This window comes from Vipera ursinii (assembly GCF_947247035.1).
Source record: "Vipera ursinii genome assembly, chromosome: 8".
Classification (NCBI taxonomy): domain Eukaryota; kingdom Metazoa; phylum Chordata; class Lepidosauria; order Squamata; family Viperidae; genus Vipera; species Vipera ursinii.
This window is the reverse complement of record NC_139519.1, coordinates 10,529,862-10,551,870: the sequence shown is the minus strand read 5'-3', so window position 1 is coordinate 10,551,870 and position 22,009 is coordinate 10,529,862. Positions and strand designations below refer to the sequence as shown.

General features: G+C 42.9%; 2 protein-coding genes across 2 annotated transcripts in view; both read right to left on the bottom strand.

The window, feature by feature from the left end:
• The window catches only part of LOC310643887 (zinc metalloproteinase-disintegrin-like protein H4 subunit A), a 126,489-nt gene that overhangs the window by 55,278 nt on the left and 49,202 nt on the right, over positions 1-22,009 (bottom strand). The window lies entirely within an intron of this gene.
• LOC310644086 (coagulation factor X-activating enzyme heavy chain-like) overlaps positions 1,435-22,009 on the bottom strand; it is a gene marked incomplete at its 5' end in the record, with an annotated part of 31,307 nt that continues 10,732 nt past the window's right edge. Inside the window, 6 exons of the mRNA XM_083368858.1 lie at positions 1,435-1,898; positions 2,445-2,577; positions 11,165-11,267; positions 18,483-18,678; positions 20,070-20,159; positions 21,285-21,462. Coding sequence (XP_083224984.1) covers positions 1,824-1,898; positions 2,445-2,577; positions 11,165-11,267; positions 18,483-18,678; positions 20,070-20,159; positions 21,285-21,462 — 775 coding nt within the window. The 3' untranslated portion in view covers positions 1,435-1,823. The remainder of the gene's footprint in view (positions 1,899-2,444; positions 2,578-11,164; positions 11,268-18,482; positions 18,679-20,069; positions 20,160-21,284; positions 21,463-22,009) is intronic.

Below are 22,009 nucleotides of genomic sequence, written 5' to 3'. Positions count from 1 at the left end.
CCCCAAAAGTGCTGTTCAAAAGGCAACTGGACTTTCTTGGTTGTTGTTTTTTTCTGAATATTTAAGGTAGAAATATTAAAACTGAAGATGTAATGTACTGGGCCTTGTTTTGCTGAGCGTACCACATGGGGTTTGAATGCTGGAAGGTTGCTTAAGCAAGGAGCTGGCTAACGGCTCCCAGCTCCTCAGACAACCCGTCTCCAGCGCTGCCATTGGCTGCCTCTAGGGTGGCAATAGGTTGCTTTAAACCTATTGGCTGCCACCTAGAGGCCAGGGTATAAATAACTGTATTCGTAGCCCTGTTTCCCAGTTTGGTTCCTGCAAGCAATAAAGAATGTTCCTGACTGAACTCACTCGCCTCGGCTCATCTCTCAAACAATGAACCCAGTACACAACATAGGTTTTTTTAGGTATTAGTGACATACCAATTGAAAAACAATTTGGGACGTTATCACTTTATATGATGACTGCTGCAAGGATTGTACTTGCTAAGCCCTGTGCTGACTGTGGAAAAATGGATCTTGAACTTGTCTGAACTAGCAGAGATGGCAAAACCAAATGCTTTGATCAGACAATGAACTAGAAGGTTTATAAGAGACTGGAAGCCATCGGTGGACTTTCTACCTGTTGAATACAATAATTGATGGATTCTCTCAACTGGATTATTTGTTTGTTTAATATAGTGGTTTGGTCAAATAAGGGTGGGAAAGCTTATAACTATTTGTAGACCCGTTACGTAAGACAAGGAGAAACTGTGGTTTTTTTCAATGTTTCAGCATCCAGCCAGGGTGGGCTCTTTTTGTTCCCTGTCAGACATGAATGAAGGAGAACATACGTGTCCCAGGATAATGTTGCAGGATCCAATCTGGGTCAGTCAGCAGGACCAGTTTTTGTTTCCTGACCTTTCAGACTCATGCTGGACACAGAGACGGGCTCTGAGGATGGGCTTCAGCATGAGACTGGAAGCTTGGAAGACGAAGCTTCTGGTCCTGATGACTGACCCAGATTGAATCCTGCGATGTTAGATATATTCAACTTTTAGGTCCCCCCACCTTTTCTTTTGTACTCATAAAAGGGGAAAAAAACCTTCTTTTTTCCTTTTTCTTCACTCTTGGTGTTCATTTTTTCAGTTTTGATTCTTATCCAAGAAGCTTCTTCAGTTCTTAACTTGGATGAGAAGTGAAAGATGTTCATGGAAATAAAACCAAGAAGGTCCTTGTGCCTTTTGAAAAGCCCTGCAATATTTGGATGATTTATTGTTAGGGGCTCCTTCTGAAACAAAATGCTATATTTTGAATTTTCTCCATGACTGTGAATAAGTTCCTTTAATGCCAGTAGATAATTCACCTGATGGTTTACCTCAGGATTGCATGCAAGCTCTTGGTGAAGTTTGCTCCAGCAAATCAGATTTGAGAAATGACACTTTACAAAATGCAGAATGAGAATAGTTGTTTATTGATGGAAGCAGCTACAGCTTGGAAAGCCAGTGTGAAATTGTGGGAGAGGAAGCATTGACTTCGAATACACCAGCTCCAAAGGCAGAACTTGTTGCATTAAATATGCTTTGCAATTAGCAAATGATAAAATGGCCATTTTTTTTCTTGACAGCAAATAGGTCTCTGGTGTTGTACATTCCCATGGTGCTTTATGGCGGGAAAAAGGTTTGATTACAGCAAAATGTAAAAAAATTAAATATAGTGAAGAAATATTGCAGAATTTGGATGCCATCTGGAAGCTAAGGGTAATTTACTAGTAAGATGCAGGCAGATGGGTCTCTTTGGACTAGAGGGAAGCTGAACCTTCTGGAAGAAGGATCTCCAAAATCAATTCTGAAAGAAGCCAGTGGTTGATTCGTAGGCTGTATTCACATCAACACACTGCCTTTTGTTGTTGCAGACCTGAAAGTCAAAGCAAGAGATTATCAATAGAGTAAGACAGCACTTTCCAAACTAACCCAAACTTCTTTCAGGTTTTATATTGTATAAAAATCAAGGGGAAGTTATTCCTGATCCTTTCAGGTAAACTTTGGTTTTGTTTCATTGTTAGGTCACAACCAGCTCTGCCCTGATTTTCTCATTTCTCTCTTCCACCGTCCCTATGGAGATGCCCACAAGTTCAGAGAAAAGATTGTCTCTTTACAGTCTGTTCAGAAGATGCTTCAAGAAAGAAGCACAAGGCTCTGAGAAGGCCAGGCATTTTGTTCTTGCAAGAAAGAAACAGCCTTGGACCTTCACCTCATTTGTTGGGTTTGTTGTTTGAAAGAAAAACAAACAAAAACAAAAAAAAAGATGGATAGATGGATATTTTTTTCTTCTACTTAGATTCATTGTAGTGTGAAAAATCTAGACCAACTTTCACATTGTTAAGATTGCAAAATTATTTTATTGATCACCCCTTGGAATCAGACTTTAGAGCACACAGATTAGAGGTAATATTTTACTAACCTTTCCATCTTCACATTTTGTTCCAGGTTCAACCATTCCCTTTTGTTGATCCCAGCATCTATAGTGCATCTTGCAAGGATTCTTGTTTCCAGGTGAATTATGTAAGCAGTATAACCTGCCACATTTTATATCTCTAAAAAGGAAGCAGTCAATTCATACTAATTAATAAGAATAAGGTTTGTTCCTTTGCTTATTTGCAAATATTCATTCATTCATTTATTTCCCATTTCCCCATCTCACTAGTACAATGACTTTGGGGTGACATACGATATAACAAAAAGATAGAATGTGCAACAAACAATTAAAATTAGAATAAAAGGTAAACATTAAAGAAACACAATGGGCAGCCTGGGGATAAGAATCTTCACTATTCCATCAGCCATCCCTAATGTAGCAGGCCCGTGTTGAAGCCCGGGCCAAGCAGCAGAGCATTGGTTGAAGGTTGTTCCTGGGGGCCAGAGCTCTGGGGGCAGATCTCACCTCTGACAGGAGAATATTGCAGAATATTGTCAGAATATTGCTGACAATCAGTTGATCTTGGCTTATCCTTTAAGGTTTTTTTTAATTAGAAATGGAGAACCAGAGGTTTGTTCAGCCTGAATATGAACTGGGTTGCCTTTAACAGGTAACTGAAAAATCTCACAAGGTGTTCCAAGGTTTGAAACAAAATAGAGAAACACATTTCTTGTATCTCCAACTAGTTCACTGTGATTTTCCTGTTTTGGGGGTGAAGATAGTTTGAGTCAGGATTCTTAACTTAAGATGAAAGGAATGCATTTATTATCCAGCTGGAAAATGCCTACAGCAGAATTAGGAGATTTAGTTTTTCCAGATTCTAGCCTAAAATTCCCCTAATCTCTGATCAGTGGATGACAGGGAGTTCAGATCTCAAGTTTGGAGCAGCTGCACTAAACGTTGGAGAGGGAAAGTGCCCCCCCTCAAAAAATGGCTATTATTCAATTTCATTTTTTAAAGGAAAAAAAGTAATTAAGATTTAACTAAGGATGTATAAAATAAGAACTTCCTTTCTTTAACAGGAAACAATAGCACAAGGGTCTCTGTGTTTGCATAAGTGCTAAAGGCAGAGTCTGCATTTTCACACATCACTAAAAGATAATGTGGCTTATTGTTTAGTTTTGGGTACAACATGTGGTGCCAAGTTAGCCATTGTGGTTTCTAAATCATGATTTATGACTGAATGCTATTCTAAACTCAGCCAACCAAGGTTTATTCAGTAATATGCAGGTTAAATAAGCTGGGTGATGTTAGCCCAATGAGAAAGATGGATAATAGGGGGAGTTTCTGATGATGTCACTGCAAGATGGGTGCTGGGGAATGAATCTCCGTTCCCCAAGCCCAATTTCTACCAGCTGGGAAGTCCAATGTGACCGAAAGTCGCCCCGTAGAGGTGACTGGCCAAAGGGTGAAACTTTGCAGTTCGTGGGCCAGTGGTATCTGGCCCGCTTGATCCAAAGGAGCTCTTGGGACCGGCAGAAAGAAAGGCTGACTGCACCCATGTGGTCTGCCAGAAGCAGCTGATCATCGGAGACAACAAATTTTAAAGAAAAACAAGCAAGACTAATTTCCTTATCTCTCTACAAGTGGAAATATCGGTTCTGGGAAACAGCATTCAAGAACAAAGCCCCGAGCTCCAGGGAGGGGGGTATTTTTTCCTTATTCCTCCCTCCTGAACTATAAGTGGTGGTTTAAGCTTTGGGGAAATTAAAACTGACTTATAACAATACTGTGAAGCTGACTGAGGCATAAAAGAAGGATAACTGGGAAATGGCAAACAGAAGGAGAATTAGACCAGATCTATCAAATGAACTCAAACTATGTTAGAAGAAATAAAGTCCCCAGGAAAGTGCATGTTAGATTTCTTAAAAGATCTACAAGAGATGAGATTTTCAGAAGAATAAGAGATAAATCTTTGAAATACAAAGAAAAAGAAACTAGTCCTCAAACAAATTCCTAGGAGAATAAGAGAATCCCGAAGAGAATACCAGTTTCTAACCAGGAAATTAATTTAGAAAGGAGTGAATTTTAGATGGCTGATTCCAGAATGGATTTTAATTTATTGTGATATGAAAAGATATAGACTGGATACACCACTTAAAGCAATGGAATTCTTCAATAACCATAGAACATTTTTGGAAAGAGGTGACTCTGAATCCATTACAAAGAGAAAAACAAAGAAACAGGAAGAAATGACAGTAGAAGGAGCAGTCAAACTAAGAGAGGAGGAAGAAATTAAAAACACACATACAGAAGAAGGAGTAAGACCAAGAGATCAGAGACAGATAAGGTCGACTAGAAGATTAAGACCTAGATGTAACTGAAAGAGATGGAGGAGAGTGGGATTTTGTCAATGAGTATAAATAGACTAAATTCCTCTTCAAAAAGGAGAAAAATCTTTACACCATCACAAAAATTAAAAATTGATATACGGTAATTTGATTTCAAGAAACACACATTAAGAGACAACATTATAAGTTGTTAGAAGAACTGAAAATTGCTAAACTTTACTTTGCATTAACACTTCAAAAGAAAATAGGAATAGCTTTATACATTAAAGAAAAGATTAATGATGGATCAAAAACAGATACTGATGGTAGCAATATACACACCAAATGATAAAGAAGAACAATTTTACCAAAAACTATATAAAAAATATCAGATTTAAACTATCAAAATCTTTGTATAATGCAATAACTTTAATGCAAAGACGTTAATGCAATAACAGATGAAACTTTGGACCACAAAAGCACCAAACAAGGGAGAAAAGGAGGAGATATATTACCTAAAGTATTCTTAAAAATGACAGAAGAACTCTGTATCCAAGATACATGGAGAGAAAAAAATCCAAAGAAATTACAATAAACATTTTACTCAAAGAAAAATAAATCATGGACTAGAATTGATATGATATGGATATCTTTGGAACTTAATACGAGGATACAAGAAGTTGAGATAGAAACTAATGTTTGGGCAGACCATAACCCAATAAAGCTAGAATCAGTATTACAAATAGATCCACAAAAGAAAATATTTAAGAAACAAATGGAGATAATAAAACATAAATTAAATTTAACCAAGATGGAAATAATGGCTCAACAGATTAAAAGGGCTAAACAGAACTTCTTTGAAAATGCCAACAAGCCTTGGGAGATGGTTAGCATATAGACCTGAAAAAAGAAAAAGAGAAAAAAATTGATAAACAAGCTGCAAGAACCAAAAGGTGAATTACAAAAGGTGAATTAAAAAGAGCAGACTTACCAAAAATTGCAGAGAATATTCAAAACATATTAAATGAAAAAAATATGAATGATGGAGATTATAGAGGCTATAAAAAGGCAAAAAAGGAAAAGACTCCTGGCCCATATGGATTACCTGCAGAGTTTTATAAATCACTACAAGATGCATTAAATCCAATCTTGAAAGAACTGTGCAATGAAATTCTCCTGGAGGCTAAAATACCAAATACATGGACTGAAGCCAATATTACTTTAATACCTAAAGAAAACTCTGATTTAATGCAAATAAAAAATATAGACCAATATCACTATTAAATGTAAATTACAAAATCTTTGCCTCAATAATGGCAGAAAGACTAAAGAAATTTTTGATCAAGTTTATACACACAGACCAAAATGATTTCTTACCTAAAAGACAGATAAAAAATAATTTAAGAAAGATTCTTGATGTGTTAGAGTATTATGAAATTCATTCAACAGATGGCTTTAATATTCCTTGATGCACAAAAAGCATTTGACAACGTAAACTGGCAATTTATGTTTCACCAATTTGCAGAAATGGACTTTAGAAAAAAACTTTATAAATATAACCAAAACAATTTATTGTAAACAAATAGCCAAAATAATTGTAAATGGAGGTCTTACAAAAAACTTCAATATTAAAAAGGGCACAAGGCAGGGATGTCCACTATCTCCATTACTATTTATACTCACATTGGAAGTACTGAACAGAAATATTAGACAGGATATAGAAATTAAAGGACTGGAGATAAAAGATGAAAAATATAAATTACAAGCATTTGCAGATGATTTGGTTTTTATATTGGAAGATCCACTGGAAACAAGCACTAAACTTCTAGAGAAAATAGAAAAATTTGGAGAAGTGCCAGGGTTGACAATAAACAGAGAAAAGATTAAAATGCTAACAAAAAATCTAACAGAAAAACAAAAAAAATCAACTAACAAAAATAACAAAGCTTCAAATAGTTAAAAATGTTAAATACTTGGGAATTTATCTAATAGCATGATGTGTAACAATAAAAGAAGATAACTATGTAAGACTGCTAAAACAAATAAAATTGGATTTGGAAATTTTAATTTAATTTAATTTATTAATATTTCTATACCGCCCTTCTCCCGAAGGACTCAGGGCGGTGAACAGGGCAAGAATAAAAAACACAGAATTACAAAAGTTAAAAAATGATTAAATACATGCCCACTAAAAACAATTAATACATAGTAAAACCCCAATAAAATACAATAAAAACCCCACCAATCCCCCATCAGGCCAGGCCGGCTTGTTCGAACAAGTGTGTTTTTAGATCGTGGCAAAAGGAGCGAAGATCGGGCGCCGTCCGGAGCTCAACCAGTAACTGATTCCATAGTTCCGGGGCACCCACAGAGAAGGATCTCCCCCTGGGGGCCACCAATCGACATTCTCTGACCAGTGGTACCCTGAGGAGGCCCTCTCTGTGGGAACGCACAGGGCGGAGGGAAGTTGATGCCGGCAGCAGGTGTTCCCTAAGGTACTCTGGACCCCTGCCATGTAGGGCTTTAAACACCATTACTAGTACCTTGAATCTCACCCGGAAGACAACTGGCAACCAATGCAGCTCCCGGAGCAGAGGTGTAACATGGGAGTATTGGGAGACTCCCAACACAACTCTCGCGGCTGCATTCTGTACCAGTTGGAGCCTCCGGGTGGTCCTCAAGGGAAGCCCCATGTAGAGAGCGTTGCAGTAGTCTAGACGAGAGGTCACGAGCATGTGAGTGACCGTGCATAAATCATCCCGGCTAAGATAGGGCCGCAACTGGCGCACCAGGCGAACCTGGGCGAAAGCCCCCCTAGTAACAGCCACTATGTGATCTTCCAAGGTGAGCCATGAGTCTAGGAGGACTCCCAAGTTGCGAGCCCTATCTACGGGGGGTAATAGTTCACCTCCCATAGAAAGAGATGGAATATCTGAATAGACCCGGGATGAAGGTATGCAAAGCCACTCAGTCTTGTCGGGGTTGAGTTGAAGTCTGTTCCTCCCCATCCAGACCCGAACCGCCTCCAGGCAGCGGGACATCACGTTGAGGGCATCACTGGGGTGGTTTGGGGTCGAAAGAAAAAGCTGGGTATGATACCCAACTCCAAAACCACGAATGATCTCACCCAGCGGTTTCATATAGATGTTGAACAGGAGAGGCGAGAGGACCAATCCCTGAGGAACTCCACAAACGAGAGACCTCGCGGTCGACCTCTGCCCTCCTGTCAACACTGACTGCGAACGTCCCTGGAGATAGGAGGAGAACCACTGTAAGACCGTGCCTCCCACTCCCAATCCCCTGAGACGCCACAGCAGGATACCATGGTCGATGGTATCGAAAGCCACGGAGAGATCTAATAGGACTAGAACAGAGGAATGTCCCCTGTCCTGAGCCCTCCAGAGATCATTCACCAGCGCGACCAATGCCGTCTCCGTGCTGTGCCCGGGCCTGAAACCCGATTGGTACGGGTCTAGATAATCCGCTTCATCCAGGACCAGAGGGAGCTGATGCGCCACCACACTCTCAACAACCTTCGCAAGAAAGCGAAGGTTGGAGACAGGACGAAAGTTGTTCAATACAGCTGGGTCCAAGGCAGGCTTCTTGAGGAGAGGCCTCACCACCGCCTCTTTCAAGACAGCGGGGAAGCTACCCTCACTCAAAGAAGCCGATATGACTGCCTGGAACCAGCTACGTGTCCTCTCCCGGGCTGCATAGACCAGCCAGGAAGGGCACGAGTCCAATAAACATGTGGTGGAGCTCAGCCTCCCCATAATCCTGTCCACTTCCTCCGGAGTCACAGAATCAAACTCCTCCTAGGTAATATCGACAAGACCGCCCGTGTCCTGATCGCCAGATTCTGCCCAGTCAGAGTCCAGACCGTTCCGAATCCGAGCGATTTTGTCCGACAGATGTTGGTTAACTCCTCGGCACGACCCTGCAAGGGTTCCTCCCTCACCTCCTGATTAAGGAGGGAGCGAGTCACCCTAAACAGGGCGGCCGAGCGATTATCTGCGGACGTGATAAGGGTAGCGAAGTGATTAGACCTCGCCACCCTTATCGCAGCGAGATAAGACCTAATATAGGCTCTTAGTCGCAATCGGTCGGATTCGGATCAGCTGGACCTCCAACCGCTCTCTAGGCCCCGTCTCCGACGCTTCATCTCCTGGAGCTCCGCGGAAAACCATGGAGCTCGACGGGATCTGCACCGGGTCAGGGGCCGCAAGGGTACAACCTGGTCAAGAGCCTCAACTTCCAACTTTCAATATTGGGGAGAACAGAACATTGAAAATGAATATCTTACCAAAAATACTCTTTTTATTTCAAATGATTCCTGTAAGGCTGGAAAAGCGTTTTTTGATGAACTAAATACAATAATATTGAAATTTATCTGGCAAGGAAAAAAAAAGCTAGAATTAAAGTGAAAATGCTACAAGAAGCAAAAGAAAGTGGAGGATTTGGACTGCCGGACTGGAGGTTATACTACCAAGCAACTATTCTAACATGGCTTAAAGAATGGATAATGCTTAGAGATAAAAGACTATTGTACCTAGAGGGGCATGACCTACAAATTGGTTGGCATGCCTTTCTGTGGTATGCAAAGAATAAAATACATAGATACTTTCAAAACCTTTTTATAAGGAATGCACTTCTTTCAGAATGGGAAAAAAACAATAGAAAAATATATATATTAAGATACCTTAATGGCTTTCAACAATGGAAGCTTTTGCTTACCCAAATTTAATTAACTACGATAAAGTTGTGACTTATAAAGATACTTTGGACAATGAAGGAAAATTGAAAGACAGACAAGATTTACAAGAACAAGGTATTGATCTAGCATGGTGGCCATATCTGCAAATTCAAACGAGATATGAAAAAGATGCCAAAACAATTGGATTTTATAAAGAACAGATAGAATTTGATCAGATACTGTTAAAAACAGATGACAAGTTGATTAAGAAACTCTATAGATTTCTGTTAAACTTAAAGATGGAGGAAGAACAAGTAAAAGAAACAATGATAACATGGGCAAAGAATTTTGGATATAATATAGAAGACTGACAAAATTTATGTGAAAAAATATTAAATTAACTAAAGCAGTGGCATATAAAGAAAACCTGTATGAAATATTTTACAGATGGCATATGACACCAGTGTAATTAGCAAAAATGTTTAAAAATACTTCAAATAACTGTTGGAAGTGCAAACAAAGAACAGGTACTTATTATCATATCTGGTGGACATGCCCTAAAGCAGAAAGATTTTGTGTTAAAGTACATTTATGCTTGGAGAAAATGACTGAAAACAAATAGACTTTAAACCAGAATTATTTTTGTTAGGAATAATAGGAGCCAATTATGAGAAAGATTGCAGATATTTAATACTACACGTATTAACGGCAGCAAGAATTGTATTTGCCCAACATTAGAAAAATTAAAACTTACCTACTGAAGAAGTACTAATTAAGAAAATTCTAGAGTGTGAAGAAATGGATAGATTGACTTTAAAGATTAAAGAGAAAGAAGACTCAGTGTACGTTAGAACATAGGATAATTTCTATCAATGGCTAGAAAAACAAGTCAGAGAGAAAGGAATGTGATATGTAATTTTGAATATATATTAGAAAGAAGAAGGCTATTGGGAGATTAACATATTGTTTATGACAATTAACTATATTATTGTTTGTTAAACACATGAACCCAGACATTACGCTGTTTCCTAAGTATTGAAAATGTTATTTGGAAAAACCCTAACCCCAACCCTAACCCTAATCCAAATCCCAACCCCAGCCCCGACCCCACCTTATTCCTAACCTATAAAAACTAATAAAATCTATAAAAAAGGAAAGAAAGATGGATCATAGTGTAGTCCAGAATTTCCCATTGCCAATTGTACGACCTTTTTGCCATGGTGGTTAGGTGAACCACTACAATTGCTAAGTGAATCACAGGGTTGTAAAGCAAATCCAACCTCCCCCATTGACTTTGCTTGTTGGAAGCTGGTTGGGAAGATGGAAAATGGTGATCATGTGACCTCAGGACACTGCAGCCCTCATAAATACAGGAACCTGAATTTTGATCACATGACTACAGGATGCCGTCACAGTTGGAAGTGGAAGAATCAGCTGTAAGTCACTTCTTTGAAGTCACTAAACGAATGGTTAAAAGTCAAGGACTATCTGTCCTTTCCCACACAACCTTTTAAAAGGCACTTCTATCCTCATGGCACTCTTTTTTTTACACCCCACTTTTGCTCCATCTTGTAACCCCAGATGGAAAACAAAGAAAAAATACCCGTTCAAAAATTGGCTCCTATTTCTATCCTTTTAGCTGGGCAACAGAGTCATATTCCCACAGATGTGGACCATAAAATATTTCTTATTATCCTTATATTAGATCATCATCATAGCAGGAAATAATTTAGATTGCTTACTGTGGTGCACATGGAATCTTTCTACCATTTTCCTTTCTGCAGTAGCCATAATAACTGCCCTTCAGGTTTTCCTGAAAACATGAATCTTCGGCCACAGTTGCACCTGCAAGAGAGAGTGAGGAACCAAGGCAAATACATGAATGTGTAAGATGCCAGCAGGATAAAGAATGGCTTAAGAGATTTCAGAGGAGTTCCAAATAATTTAGTTAATATTGACTTACTTACTTATTTAACCATTCCTCATTATGAAGCTTTCACTATCACATACAATGTTACACTAAACTTGCTTATTCCATTTGATGGACACAAAGCTGAAGCCACTATAATGCAACTTGTAGGGGACTATGTGGTAAATCAATGGCTGTAGGGGAATCTGAATCAACTATTCTTCCTCTGTGTCCAGCATTTTTAAACTTCAGCTTTCTCATGGATACATTCCTGTGCTGGAATGCAGTGAAGAAATGGATTCCCAGAAGGGAGGGGTGAAATCCTGAGGAGTAAGAGGCAAATCTGCCTGGAGATCATGTGTGAGAGAAAGAGGGTGAAGACATCTCCTCCCTAATAGTTTACAGAGTGTATTGTAGATGTAGATAGTAGAGCCCTTAGTCTGGCTAGATTTTGTTTATTGAAATGACACAAGAAATAATTCAGCTTGGAATAACCATTGTGTCATTCTTGGTTTGAGACCTGTCAATTCCTGGGCACAAGCCTCTTAGAATACAGTTGGATTACTTGCAAAAGATTGAGCTATTACTATTCTTTGGAATGTTACCTCATTTCAAGCTATTTACCTGAACAAAATAATGATTTCTTTGTTTGAACTGAGAGTTTCAATTTTCAAAGCAATGGAAATAATACTACAAGTGTCCATTTATTGTCCAAATCACATCCTCCATAAATTGATCGATTAACCATGCAAGTGGAGCAATGTTCTGATTTGTAATTCAGATTCCCAATCATCATCACATGCCACCTGACCCTTCATAAACAATTTAGACAAGAGGATGGAAGGGGAACTCATCAGATTTGCAGAGAATACCATACTGGCAGGAATAGCCAGATGATGGGCTTACAATCCAGAAGGATCTTTTAAACATTGAGTACAATCTAACAAAATTAAATTCAGTAGCGAAAAAAAAGTAAATAATTTAGGAAACAACAACCAAATGCACAGGTATAGAAGAGATTATACCTGGCTCAATAGTAGTAAGTGTGAGAGGGATCTTGGAGTCCTAGTGGACAATCACTTAAGTATGAGCCAGCAGTCTGTTGCAGCCACCAAAAAGCCAACACAGTGCTAGGCTACACTTTTGCAATAGTGGCGAATTGTTTTACACTATAATTAGGCTACACTAAGAGAAGGATAAAATCAAGATCACATGAATTTAATGAAAAGAAAGACCCAGAGTGACATGATATCAGTGTTCCAATATCTAAGGGGCTGCCACAGAGAAGAGGACGTCAACCGATTCTCCAAAGCACCTGAAGGGAGAGCACGACCAATGGATGGAAACTAACCAAGGAGAGAACCAACCTAGAAATAAGGAGAAATTTCCTGAGAGAAGAATTAATCAATGGAATGGCTTCAGAAGTTGGGGTGCTCCAACAGTGGAGGTTTTTAAGAAGAGATTGGAAATGTTATAGGGTCTACTGCTTGGACTAGAAGACATCCAAGGCTCCTTTCAACTCTGTTGTTCTGTTCTTTTGTTAATTCTGATTCTTTTAATTATTGACCCAAAACCTCTGTTTGGGACTTTCTATATGCAAAGCTTCATTGCACATGTATGCCTGAGATAAATCTCCCTGTTAGCTGAAAACCATCTACCGTATGTGAAAAAGAGGAACTTATTTCTGTTTTCTTTTTCAATATAAAGCCATGCTGAAAATTTTGTAATAGTCTGGCATTAAAATGATGAGTGATCAGTGATAAGAATCACATCCCCCAACATCTGTTTCTTCAATTATTATGCCAAATGTAAGGAAAGTTTCAATCACAAGTTTGAATACTCTTAGCACACAGTCTCATGTTCAATTTACATTAATTTTAATTTAATTTAATTTAATAATATTTCTATACCGCCCTTCTCCCTGAGGACTCAGGGCGGTTCACAGGGCAAAAGTCAAATACTGAATACAAACATTAAAAAGAGATTAAATGATTGCCCGAGTTAAAACAATTGGTATACAATTATAAAACCCCAAAGATAAAATTAAGAATCCAAAAAATAAAAAACCCCACCAATCCCCATCAGGCTAGGCCGGCTTGTACAAACAAAAACGTCTTGAGATCGCGACGAAAGGAGCGAAGATCGGGCGCCATCCGGAGCTCTACCGGTAGCTGATTCCACAGCTCTGGAGCGCCCACAGAGAAGGATCTCCCCCTGGGGGCCACCAATCGACATTCTCTGATCGGTGGCACCCTGAGGAGGCCCTCTCTGTGGGAATGCACAGGGCGCAGGGAGCTTGATGCCGGCAGCAGATGTTCCCTGAGGTACTCCGGCCCCATGCCATGGAGGGCTTTGAACACCATTACCAGTACCTTGAATCTCACCCGGAGGGCAACGCTCTCTACAAGGGCAGCCCCATGTAGCGAGCGTTGCAGTAGTCCAGATGAGAGGCCATGAGCGCATGAGTGACCGTGCATAAATCATCCCGGCTAAGATAGGGCCGCAACTGGTGCACCAGGCGAACCTGGGCGAAAGCCCCCCTAGTCACAGCTCCTATATGGTCTTCCAAGGTGAGCCGTGAATCTAGGAGGACTCCCAAGTTGCAAGCCCTATCTACGGGGGGTAATAGTTCACCCCCCATAGCAAGAGGTGGAATGTCCGAATAAACCCGGGATGAAGGTATGCAAAGCCACTCCGTCTTGTCGGGGTTGAGTTGAAGTCTGTTCCTCCCCATCGAGACCCGAACCGCCTCCAGGCAACGGGACATCACGTTGAGGGCATCACTGGGGTGGTTTGGGGTCGAAAGGAAAAGTTGGGTATCATCAGCGTACTGATGATACCCAACTCCAAAACCACGAATGATCTCACCCAGCGGTTTCATGTAGATGTTGAACAGGAGAGGCGAGAGGACCGACCCCTGAGGAACTCCACAAACGAGAGACCTCGCAGTCGACCTCTGCCCTCCTGCCAACACCGACTGCGAACGTCCCTGGAGATAGGAGGAGAACCACTGTAAGACTGTGCCTCCCACTCCCAGTCCCCTGAGACGCCGCAGCAAGATACCATGGTCGATGGTATTGAAAGCCGCCGAGAGGTCTAATAGGACTAGAACAGAGGAATATCCCCTGTCCCGAGCCCTCCAGAGATCATGCACCAGCGCGACCAATGCCGTCTCCGTGCTGTGCCCGGGCCTGAAACCCGATTGGTATGGGTCTAGATAATCCGCTTCATCCAGAACCAGAGGGAGCTGATGCGCCACCACACTCTCAACAACCTTCGCAAGAAAGCGAAGGTTGGAGACAGGACGAAAGTTGTTCAATACAGCTGGGTCCAAGGCAGGCTTCTTGAGGAGAGGCCTCACCACCGCCTCTTTCAAGACAGCGGGGAAGCTACCCTCACTCAGAGAAGCCGATATAACTGCCTGGAACCAGCTGTGTGTCCTCTCCCGGGCTGCATAGACCAGCCAGGAAGGGCACGGGTCCAATAAACATGTGGTGGTGCTCAGCCTCCCCATGATCCTGTCCACTTCCTCCGGAGTCACAGAATCAAACTCATCCCAGGTGGTATCGACAAGACTGCCCGTGTCCTGATCGCCAGACTCTGCCCAGTCAGAGTCCAGACCGGTCCGCATCCGAGCGATTTTGTCCGACAGATGCTGGTTAAACTCCTCGGCACGACCCTGCAAGGGATCCTCCCTCACCTCCTTATTTAGGAGGGAGCGAGTCACCCTGAACAGGGCGGCCGGGCGATTATCTGCGGACGCGATAAGGGTGGCGAAGTGGTTAGACCTCGCCTCCCTTATCGCAGCGAGATAAGACCTAATGTGGGCTCTTAGTTGCAATCGGTCGGATTCGGATCGGCTGGATCTCCAACCACTCTCTAGGCCCCGTCTCCGATGCTTCATCTCCCGGAGCTCCGCAAAGAACCATGGAGCTCGATGGGATCTGCATCGGGTCAGGGGCCGCAAGGGTACAACTCGGTCCAGAGCCTCAGTGGCCGTCCTTTCCCAGGCTTCCACTAAGGCATCTGCCGAGCTGTGAGCAAGGGAGGCAGGTGGGGACCCCAGCGCCGCCTGGAACCTCTGGGGATCCATTAAGCGTCTGGGGCGGTACCATTTAATTGGTTCCATACACCCACGGCGGGGGGTGGCAAAACGGAAGACCAGCCGCAGGAGATGATGATCGGTCCATGACAGGGGCATAATAATTGGAGAGCCCCCACCAAGATCATCTAACCACCGTCCAGATAAGAAAACTAAGTCAAGGGTGTGGCCTCCCTCATGAGTCGGTCCCAAAATTACTTGCGTCAGGTCCATGGCCGTCATGGAAGCCATGAACTCCCGAGCCAACTCAGATGATCCTCCCAGCGATGGTAGATTGAAGTCCCCCAAAACTATAAGTTTCGGGAACTCAATCACCAGCCCAGAGAGGACATCGAGCAGCTCAGGCAGGGCTGCTGCTGCGTGACTAGGCGAAAGGTACACCAGCAGCAAGCCCAACTGCGCACCAGGGCCGCATCTCAGAAAGAGAGACTCACACCCGACTATCTGGGGAACGGTGGCCTCCCGCGGGCACAAGGTCTACCTCATAACAACAGCCACACCCCCACCCCTACCCTGAGCCCGAGGCCGGTGCAGCACCCAGAAACCTGGTGGGCAAAAGTCAACCAGAGGAATCCCGCCCTCTGGGCCCAACCAAGTCTCCGTGATGCAAGCCAGGTCCGCCTGCTCACCCTCGACCAAGTCGCGGACGAGAGGAGCCTTATTAGAGACAGACCTGGCGTTCAAATACACCAGCCGGAGCTCGGGAGGCTGCACACCCTCACTCCCGGGACCTTGGGGTAGAGCCAGAGGGTCGGAGTGCCCCACCACTTGTAAGCAGCGGAGAGGCCTTCCCTGAGATCGATACGGCCCTCTGCTCCTACATCTGCTGCCATTCCCTGATGTCGTGGGAATAGGTAGCCCCACGACCAGCCCTGGAGCCCCGGAGGTAACCGACCCCCGCTCCTCCCCCCTGCGATCTACATCGGCACTAGCCAGAACAGAGGTTGTTGGATCGCCCCCCTTGTCCAAACAACCAAAAGTACCCTCCCGCCTCCCTAACCCCCTAAAAAATTTAGACAAGAAAATAATCAGGGGCCTCTTGTTAGGTCTACGTCGAAGGCCCCTACCCGTGCCCAGCCAACTCTCAGTGTCCCAATAAATAGGCCCTTCCTCGAGGTTATAATCAGCTGGAAAGGCGGGTCGCACCCAGGAGGGGGGAGCACCCCTGAGGGCGAACAAGTTCGTGGAAGAATATTTAAAGGGAGGCATAAAAAGCAGTCCAGATCGCAGGCAGTCCATAGATAATAGTCCGTGAGGAGGATCTGTTCAGAGGAGGTGTCCCAGGCCTCTGTCCAGCCACTGCCACTCAGCTGGATAAACCCCCCGGGCAGGCCTACCACCGTCCTCTCACGACGGCCGCAGAGCCAGTTCTCAGGGGGATGGTAGTCTGGAACAACCGCTCTGGGTATAGCATGCCCCATAGAGCTCTCACCTCTAGGGGCAGCAGATGTAAGTTCAAGCCATCCTCTCACGATGGCTAATACCCAGAGTTCTCTGAGTCCTTTGGGGGTGTAAAGGGCAATGCACAGTCGATTGTAAAGGCAGAAATAACAAACCATCATAGTCAATTCTGCTGACGGCCAAGTCCCCCGTTGTCCCGCCATTCCTAGAGGTTGTAACTGACCACCACTCCATGGGCCCTCAGTTCTATAATTATTAGGGCCTTCCAGACTGTGGTCGACAAAGATTGACTCCCCCAGGTCCATTAAGTTCCCCGGAGCCCCCTCGAAATCCCGAGACATCAGCCAGATCACAACAAGTGTGTTGGGGAGCACCGGTCTTCCAGGGTCCTTCGAAATGACCCAGGTCCACAAGGCTCCACTGGGCTCCACCGGGATCCACCGGCTAGCCCAGGAACCTTCGGGGCCATCAGGAACAATGAGGGTGCCAACCCATCTGGGACATGCAAAACCAACCGGGGAACCGGCGAACCGGCCATAACGCCATCGCTGAGTCATCGGAGCCGCTGCTGCTGGGCCGCTATGGATGCCGCCGCCGCCATCACCGTTACCACCAGAACGCCGCCAAAGCTGCAAACAATCCGGGGAAAGCCACCGCCACCGCCGATGGAAAGCAGGCCAAAAAGGCCCAGGCGGTAGCGGGACAAACGGTCCGGCAGAAGCAGGCCAGACCACAGCAGTCGATGATAAAGTGGCCCGAAAATGGCCCGGGAACAACGCCGCCGCCGCCACCGTGGTCGTCGCCATTAGGATGGACCAAAAGCGTCGCTGATACAGGCAAAAGCAGAGGCAGGCCGATCGAAAAAAGCGGTCGAAAAAAAGCGATCGAAAAAAGCGGGCCAAAGCAGCTCGCAAACAGCTCCGTCGCCGCCGCCGAAACACCGCCGCCGCCGGCCGCCGGGAACTCCAAACGCCGCCGAAGAAGCCGAGAGGACCGCCCGACACAGCAGGAAACTCCGCAACAACCAGCTGAGCAGGCAGCAAACCGACAGCCCAGCGGAACGCCGGCCAAGCTAGCAGAAGACCTAACCAACTGCCAGACTCATCGCTGCCACACTTCCCCCAACCCAGGGCATAAAAGAAAAAACCCTGAGGGGCTCCTAAGACGCCTATCTTCTCAGACCTGCAGAGCTCAACCTCACACGTCCGCCCGCACGTCCGCCATCTTGGATGTGATAATCACTTTATTATCACTCATTGAGAGTGGCTCAGATCTTTCTCCAATTTGGGAACGTATGAAAACCCCACAAAAATGTCCTTCCCCCAAAGTCCATCTCTGGGCTGTAACGCCTACAAAGAAGTGAGGCTTTAATCTTAAAAAAAATATTCCTTCTGGGGAAGACCTTCAGAAGTTGTGGGTGCTCCAAAACTGGAAGTTTTTTAAGAAGAGATAGGAAATGGCACAAGGCTTCCTGCTTGAGCAAGGAAATGTACTAGAAGACCTCCAAGCCTCCTTCCAAGTCTGTTACAGAACAGAAATGTCATGATAATTAACTATGGACACAAAGGAGAAAATATCATTCATTAATGGCAATGACTGTCTTAATCTTTTATAACACCACTATTCTGAAATGCTAAAGTTGACTTACGTGATCCAAAGAGAGAAATACATTGGTTTGTCAAGATGGGGCAATTTCCATTGTAGCAATAACCGTTGTTGTTTTGGCATGGTTGTCCATTCGCATGGAAGCCATCTGCGGGACACTCAGCAGATTGGCCAGTGCACTGTTCAGGGACGTCACACTCATCCCTTGCTCTCCGGCATACTGTTCCTGCACTCTTAAACTGTGGGTGAGAATCAAAAAGACTCCCAGCTATCACTCTTCAGCAGCAGAGATCAAAGAGTCAAACCATGATTCACAACACATTTCAAAACCTCCTCTTCATCTGTCTTGAAGATCACCAAGCAAGGCATCCCTGCCCTGTTACAACTGTGTGTGGTGCCTAGAAGTCCCAGTCTGTCTTATTTGCTATGGGGAAATGATTGCAATGAAAGGCTCAATTCCTGAAATACAAGTTCTACATGTTGGCTGACCGTAAAGTGAAAATCAATTGAGCTGCCATGGAAAAGCAGCAAAAAGTGAATTGCTGAACTTCTCCTGATATATTTTTATTTCTTTACATGGAAAGAAGCTATCATACAATTTCCTGTGACGTGCTGAAAAACAAGTGGCTCCCTTCTCTTGCTCTGAATCTTGGCTTGTGATGGAAATATGGAAATAACAAAATGTTTTGTGCCACTCTGGTCAAAAGGTTTATTACAGAGTCAACTGGGATCCCTCAAAGAAAGAAGGAATGAGGAACTTGCACCTCTCTTTTCATGGTCCTGCAGCAATTCCAGAATGTGCAACCAAAACATCTGAATGTAGAGCTTTAGAGAGCAAGTAGAAAAATAGGGACCACTACGGTGGGAAGGTAACAGCGATCCGTGCGCCTTTGGCGTTTAGTCATGCCGGCCACATGACCACGGAGACGTCCTCGGACAAGCGCTGGCTCTTCGGCTTTGAAACGGAGATGAGCACCGGCCCCTAGAGTTGGAAACGACTAGCACGCATGTGCGGGGGAACCTTTACCTTTAATACAAATTTAATTCCTAATCCTTTATCCTTTTCTCCAGCCATTGATAAAATAAGTCCCAAGTTTGAAAGCTTCTCTATGGAGATTCTCAATGGTTGTCCGAAAAGGTGCTTTTCAAAAGACAGCTGTGCTTCGGTTTTTTAAGGGGGGAAAAAAGGCAACTTTACTTCCAGAGGTCTCCTGCACCAATTTCCATCCTAAAAGTCTCAGAGAGAAAAATGTCACAGCATTACCAGGGACCTCTTAGAGAACCTTCCAGAAAGCCAGGAAGCTGAAATGGGGCACCAATCTCTAACTTTGCCTATCCTTGTTTAAACTGGGTTTCCATACAATCTCAGTCAAAGAAAAAAATATATTGATTTCACAGACATGATTTAAAATGCCAAAAGAGTGTGTTTGAGATTGAGACAAGGCTGAAATTTTGTTAAATTATCCTCCTTATGGGTATGTTCATAAGGGTAAGGTGAACTAGAAGAAAGGGATAGGAATAGGGTTGAAATGTTTTGATCATAGTAAACAGCCAAGAGATATTACATTTCTATATGCTAGTATGAAGCAGGGTAAAATCACTCCTGGTGTTAAAAATAAACAAATCTTACTTTGCATTGGTAACAACACAGTCCATTTCCACACTCTGCCCCTGGCTTCAGTTTACATGTTGCAGCATCACAGCATGGATTTTGACAATCCTGAAAACCAAAACGTATCAAATGATATCATAAAATTTATGCTTTATTAATTAATTTAATTTATTAATTAGCCTATTTTGAAGAGGGAAATTTCTGCAATGTGTTCCCTCTTATGGGTTCATGCTAGCAAACACACAAAATGTTATTGCAAATGGATAAGGAGCCTTGGTGGAGCAGTGGGCTAATGCCTCCTTAAGTAACACCAGCTCCCTGCAATTAGTGCAGGTTCGCATCCCACCAGGCTCAAGGTTGACTCAGCCTTCCATCCTTCCGAGGTAGGTAAAATGAGGACCCAGATTGTTGGGGGCAATTAAGCTGACTTTGTAATAATGCCGCTTGGGGTGTGTGTGTGAAAGCCCTAATAAGCAGGCATATACATAGAATGAAGGCTACTGCTAAGCTTGTAAGCCGCCCTGAGTCTTCGGAGAAGGGCGGGATATAAATAGAATTAAAATAAATAAAATAAAAATAAATAATGTCATATCTCTGTGAAAGAGCCTTATCTGATATTTCCTATGTGAAAAGAATAAAACAAATAAAAATATCCTCATCTCCTAATTGTGAAGCCCACATAACCTACAGCCCCATTCCTTTCTTATTCATGAGGGATTTTCTACTCATCATGCCAGCCTTTGTGGTAGTCCAGAGAAGAAGCAACAACCATGAGTATGAACACTACCTTGATTGTAAAGTTATAGTAACAGAATCTTTCAATACTGAAAGTCCATTTCTACCACCTCATCTTTACAGACCAAGAGAATGGGTTGGAGGTGTCCCACTTGAGATGTTTGCCATGCCCCATTGCTTCTGCAGGCTAATCTACTTCTTATATGACCATTGAGTAGATGTTTCCTCCTCCTTTTGTCTCTCAAGGACATTCTCACAGACCATTACAGGTGTCTTTAACAATATAAAAAGAACACTAAATTACTGTTCTTATAAAAATATTATTAGGATCAGAGCATAGATTGAAGATCATCAGTTGTGGGAGAAAGCAGCTCAAAATATAGTGGGACAGATAATCTGGCCATATCAACAAAATAGGGGTTTTCAGGAGGGAAGGATTTTCTTGGAGTGGTTCCATTCCTCTACAACTGATTCTTGTTGATTAAAAAAAGGACTTACTTCAGGAGAGCCACAGTCACATTCTTCTCCCTCCTCCCAAATTTCATTTCCACAAACGGGAGTTGAAACAATATCTTTTCTCAAGGGTGGATTGAGAATGCATTTTGGTTTATATCTAGTAAGATACCTCTGATAATTGTGATTACTACAATTGCTGAACAGTTTGGAAGGTTGATTGCTGTAGAGATGAACCAAAATAAGACCATGACATGATCAATATTTGGACTAGGAACAGAATTGATTGCAAAAACATATAAGATGGAAAAAGGATGGCTAATGAAGAAATGCAGTGATCTCTTTTCCCTAAAGCTAACAAAATAGCTAAGAGAACTCTTTGTACCTCTTGATTTTAGTCCCAGATTATGCTCCCACAGTTTTAATTCCACTAACTTTCTTTTTTAACAAAATACATTTCCAATGAGAACTCCATGTGATATTAATTGATTGAGCTGCAACTTGTGTTTGAGTGGGGTACCTTTTATTTTCATTTTTAGTGAAAATAAGGAAAGAAAATAATATAATTGAAGGGAAAAAAGTGGAATTTTTATACAATTTTTCTTTTCTTTGTTTGGAGAGACAATACTTTTTTATAACAATGAATAGAGAGCTAAGTATGCTAACTCTCTATTTGCCTTAAAGTATTTGTTGTTGATTTCTTTTCTTGAAAAGGTGATAATATCAGCAACATGCCATTGACCTCTGAATGCAAACATGGCATCCTAAGC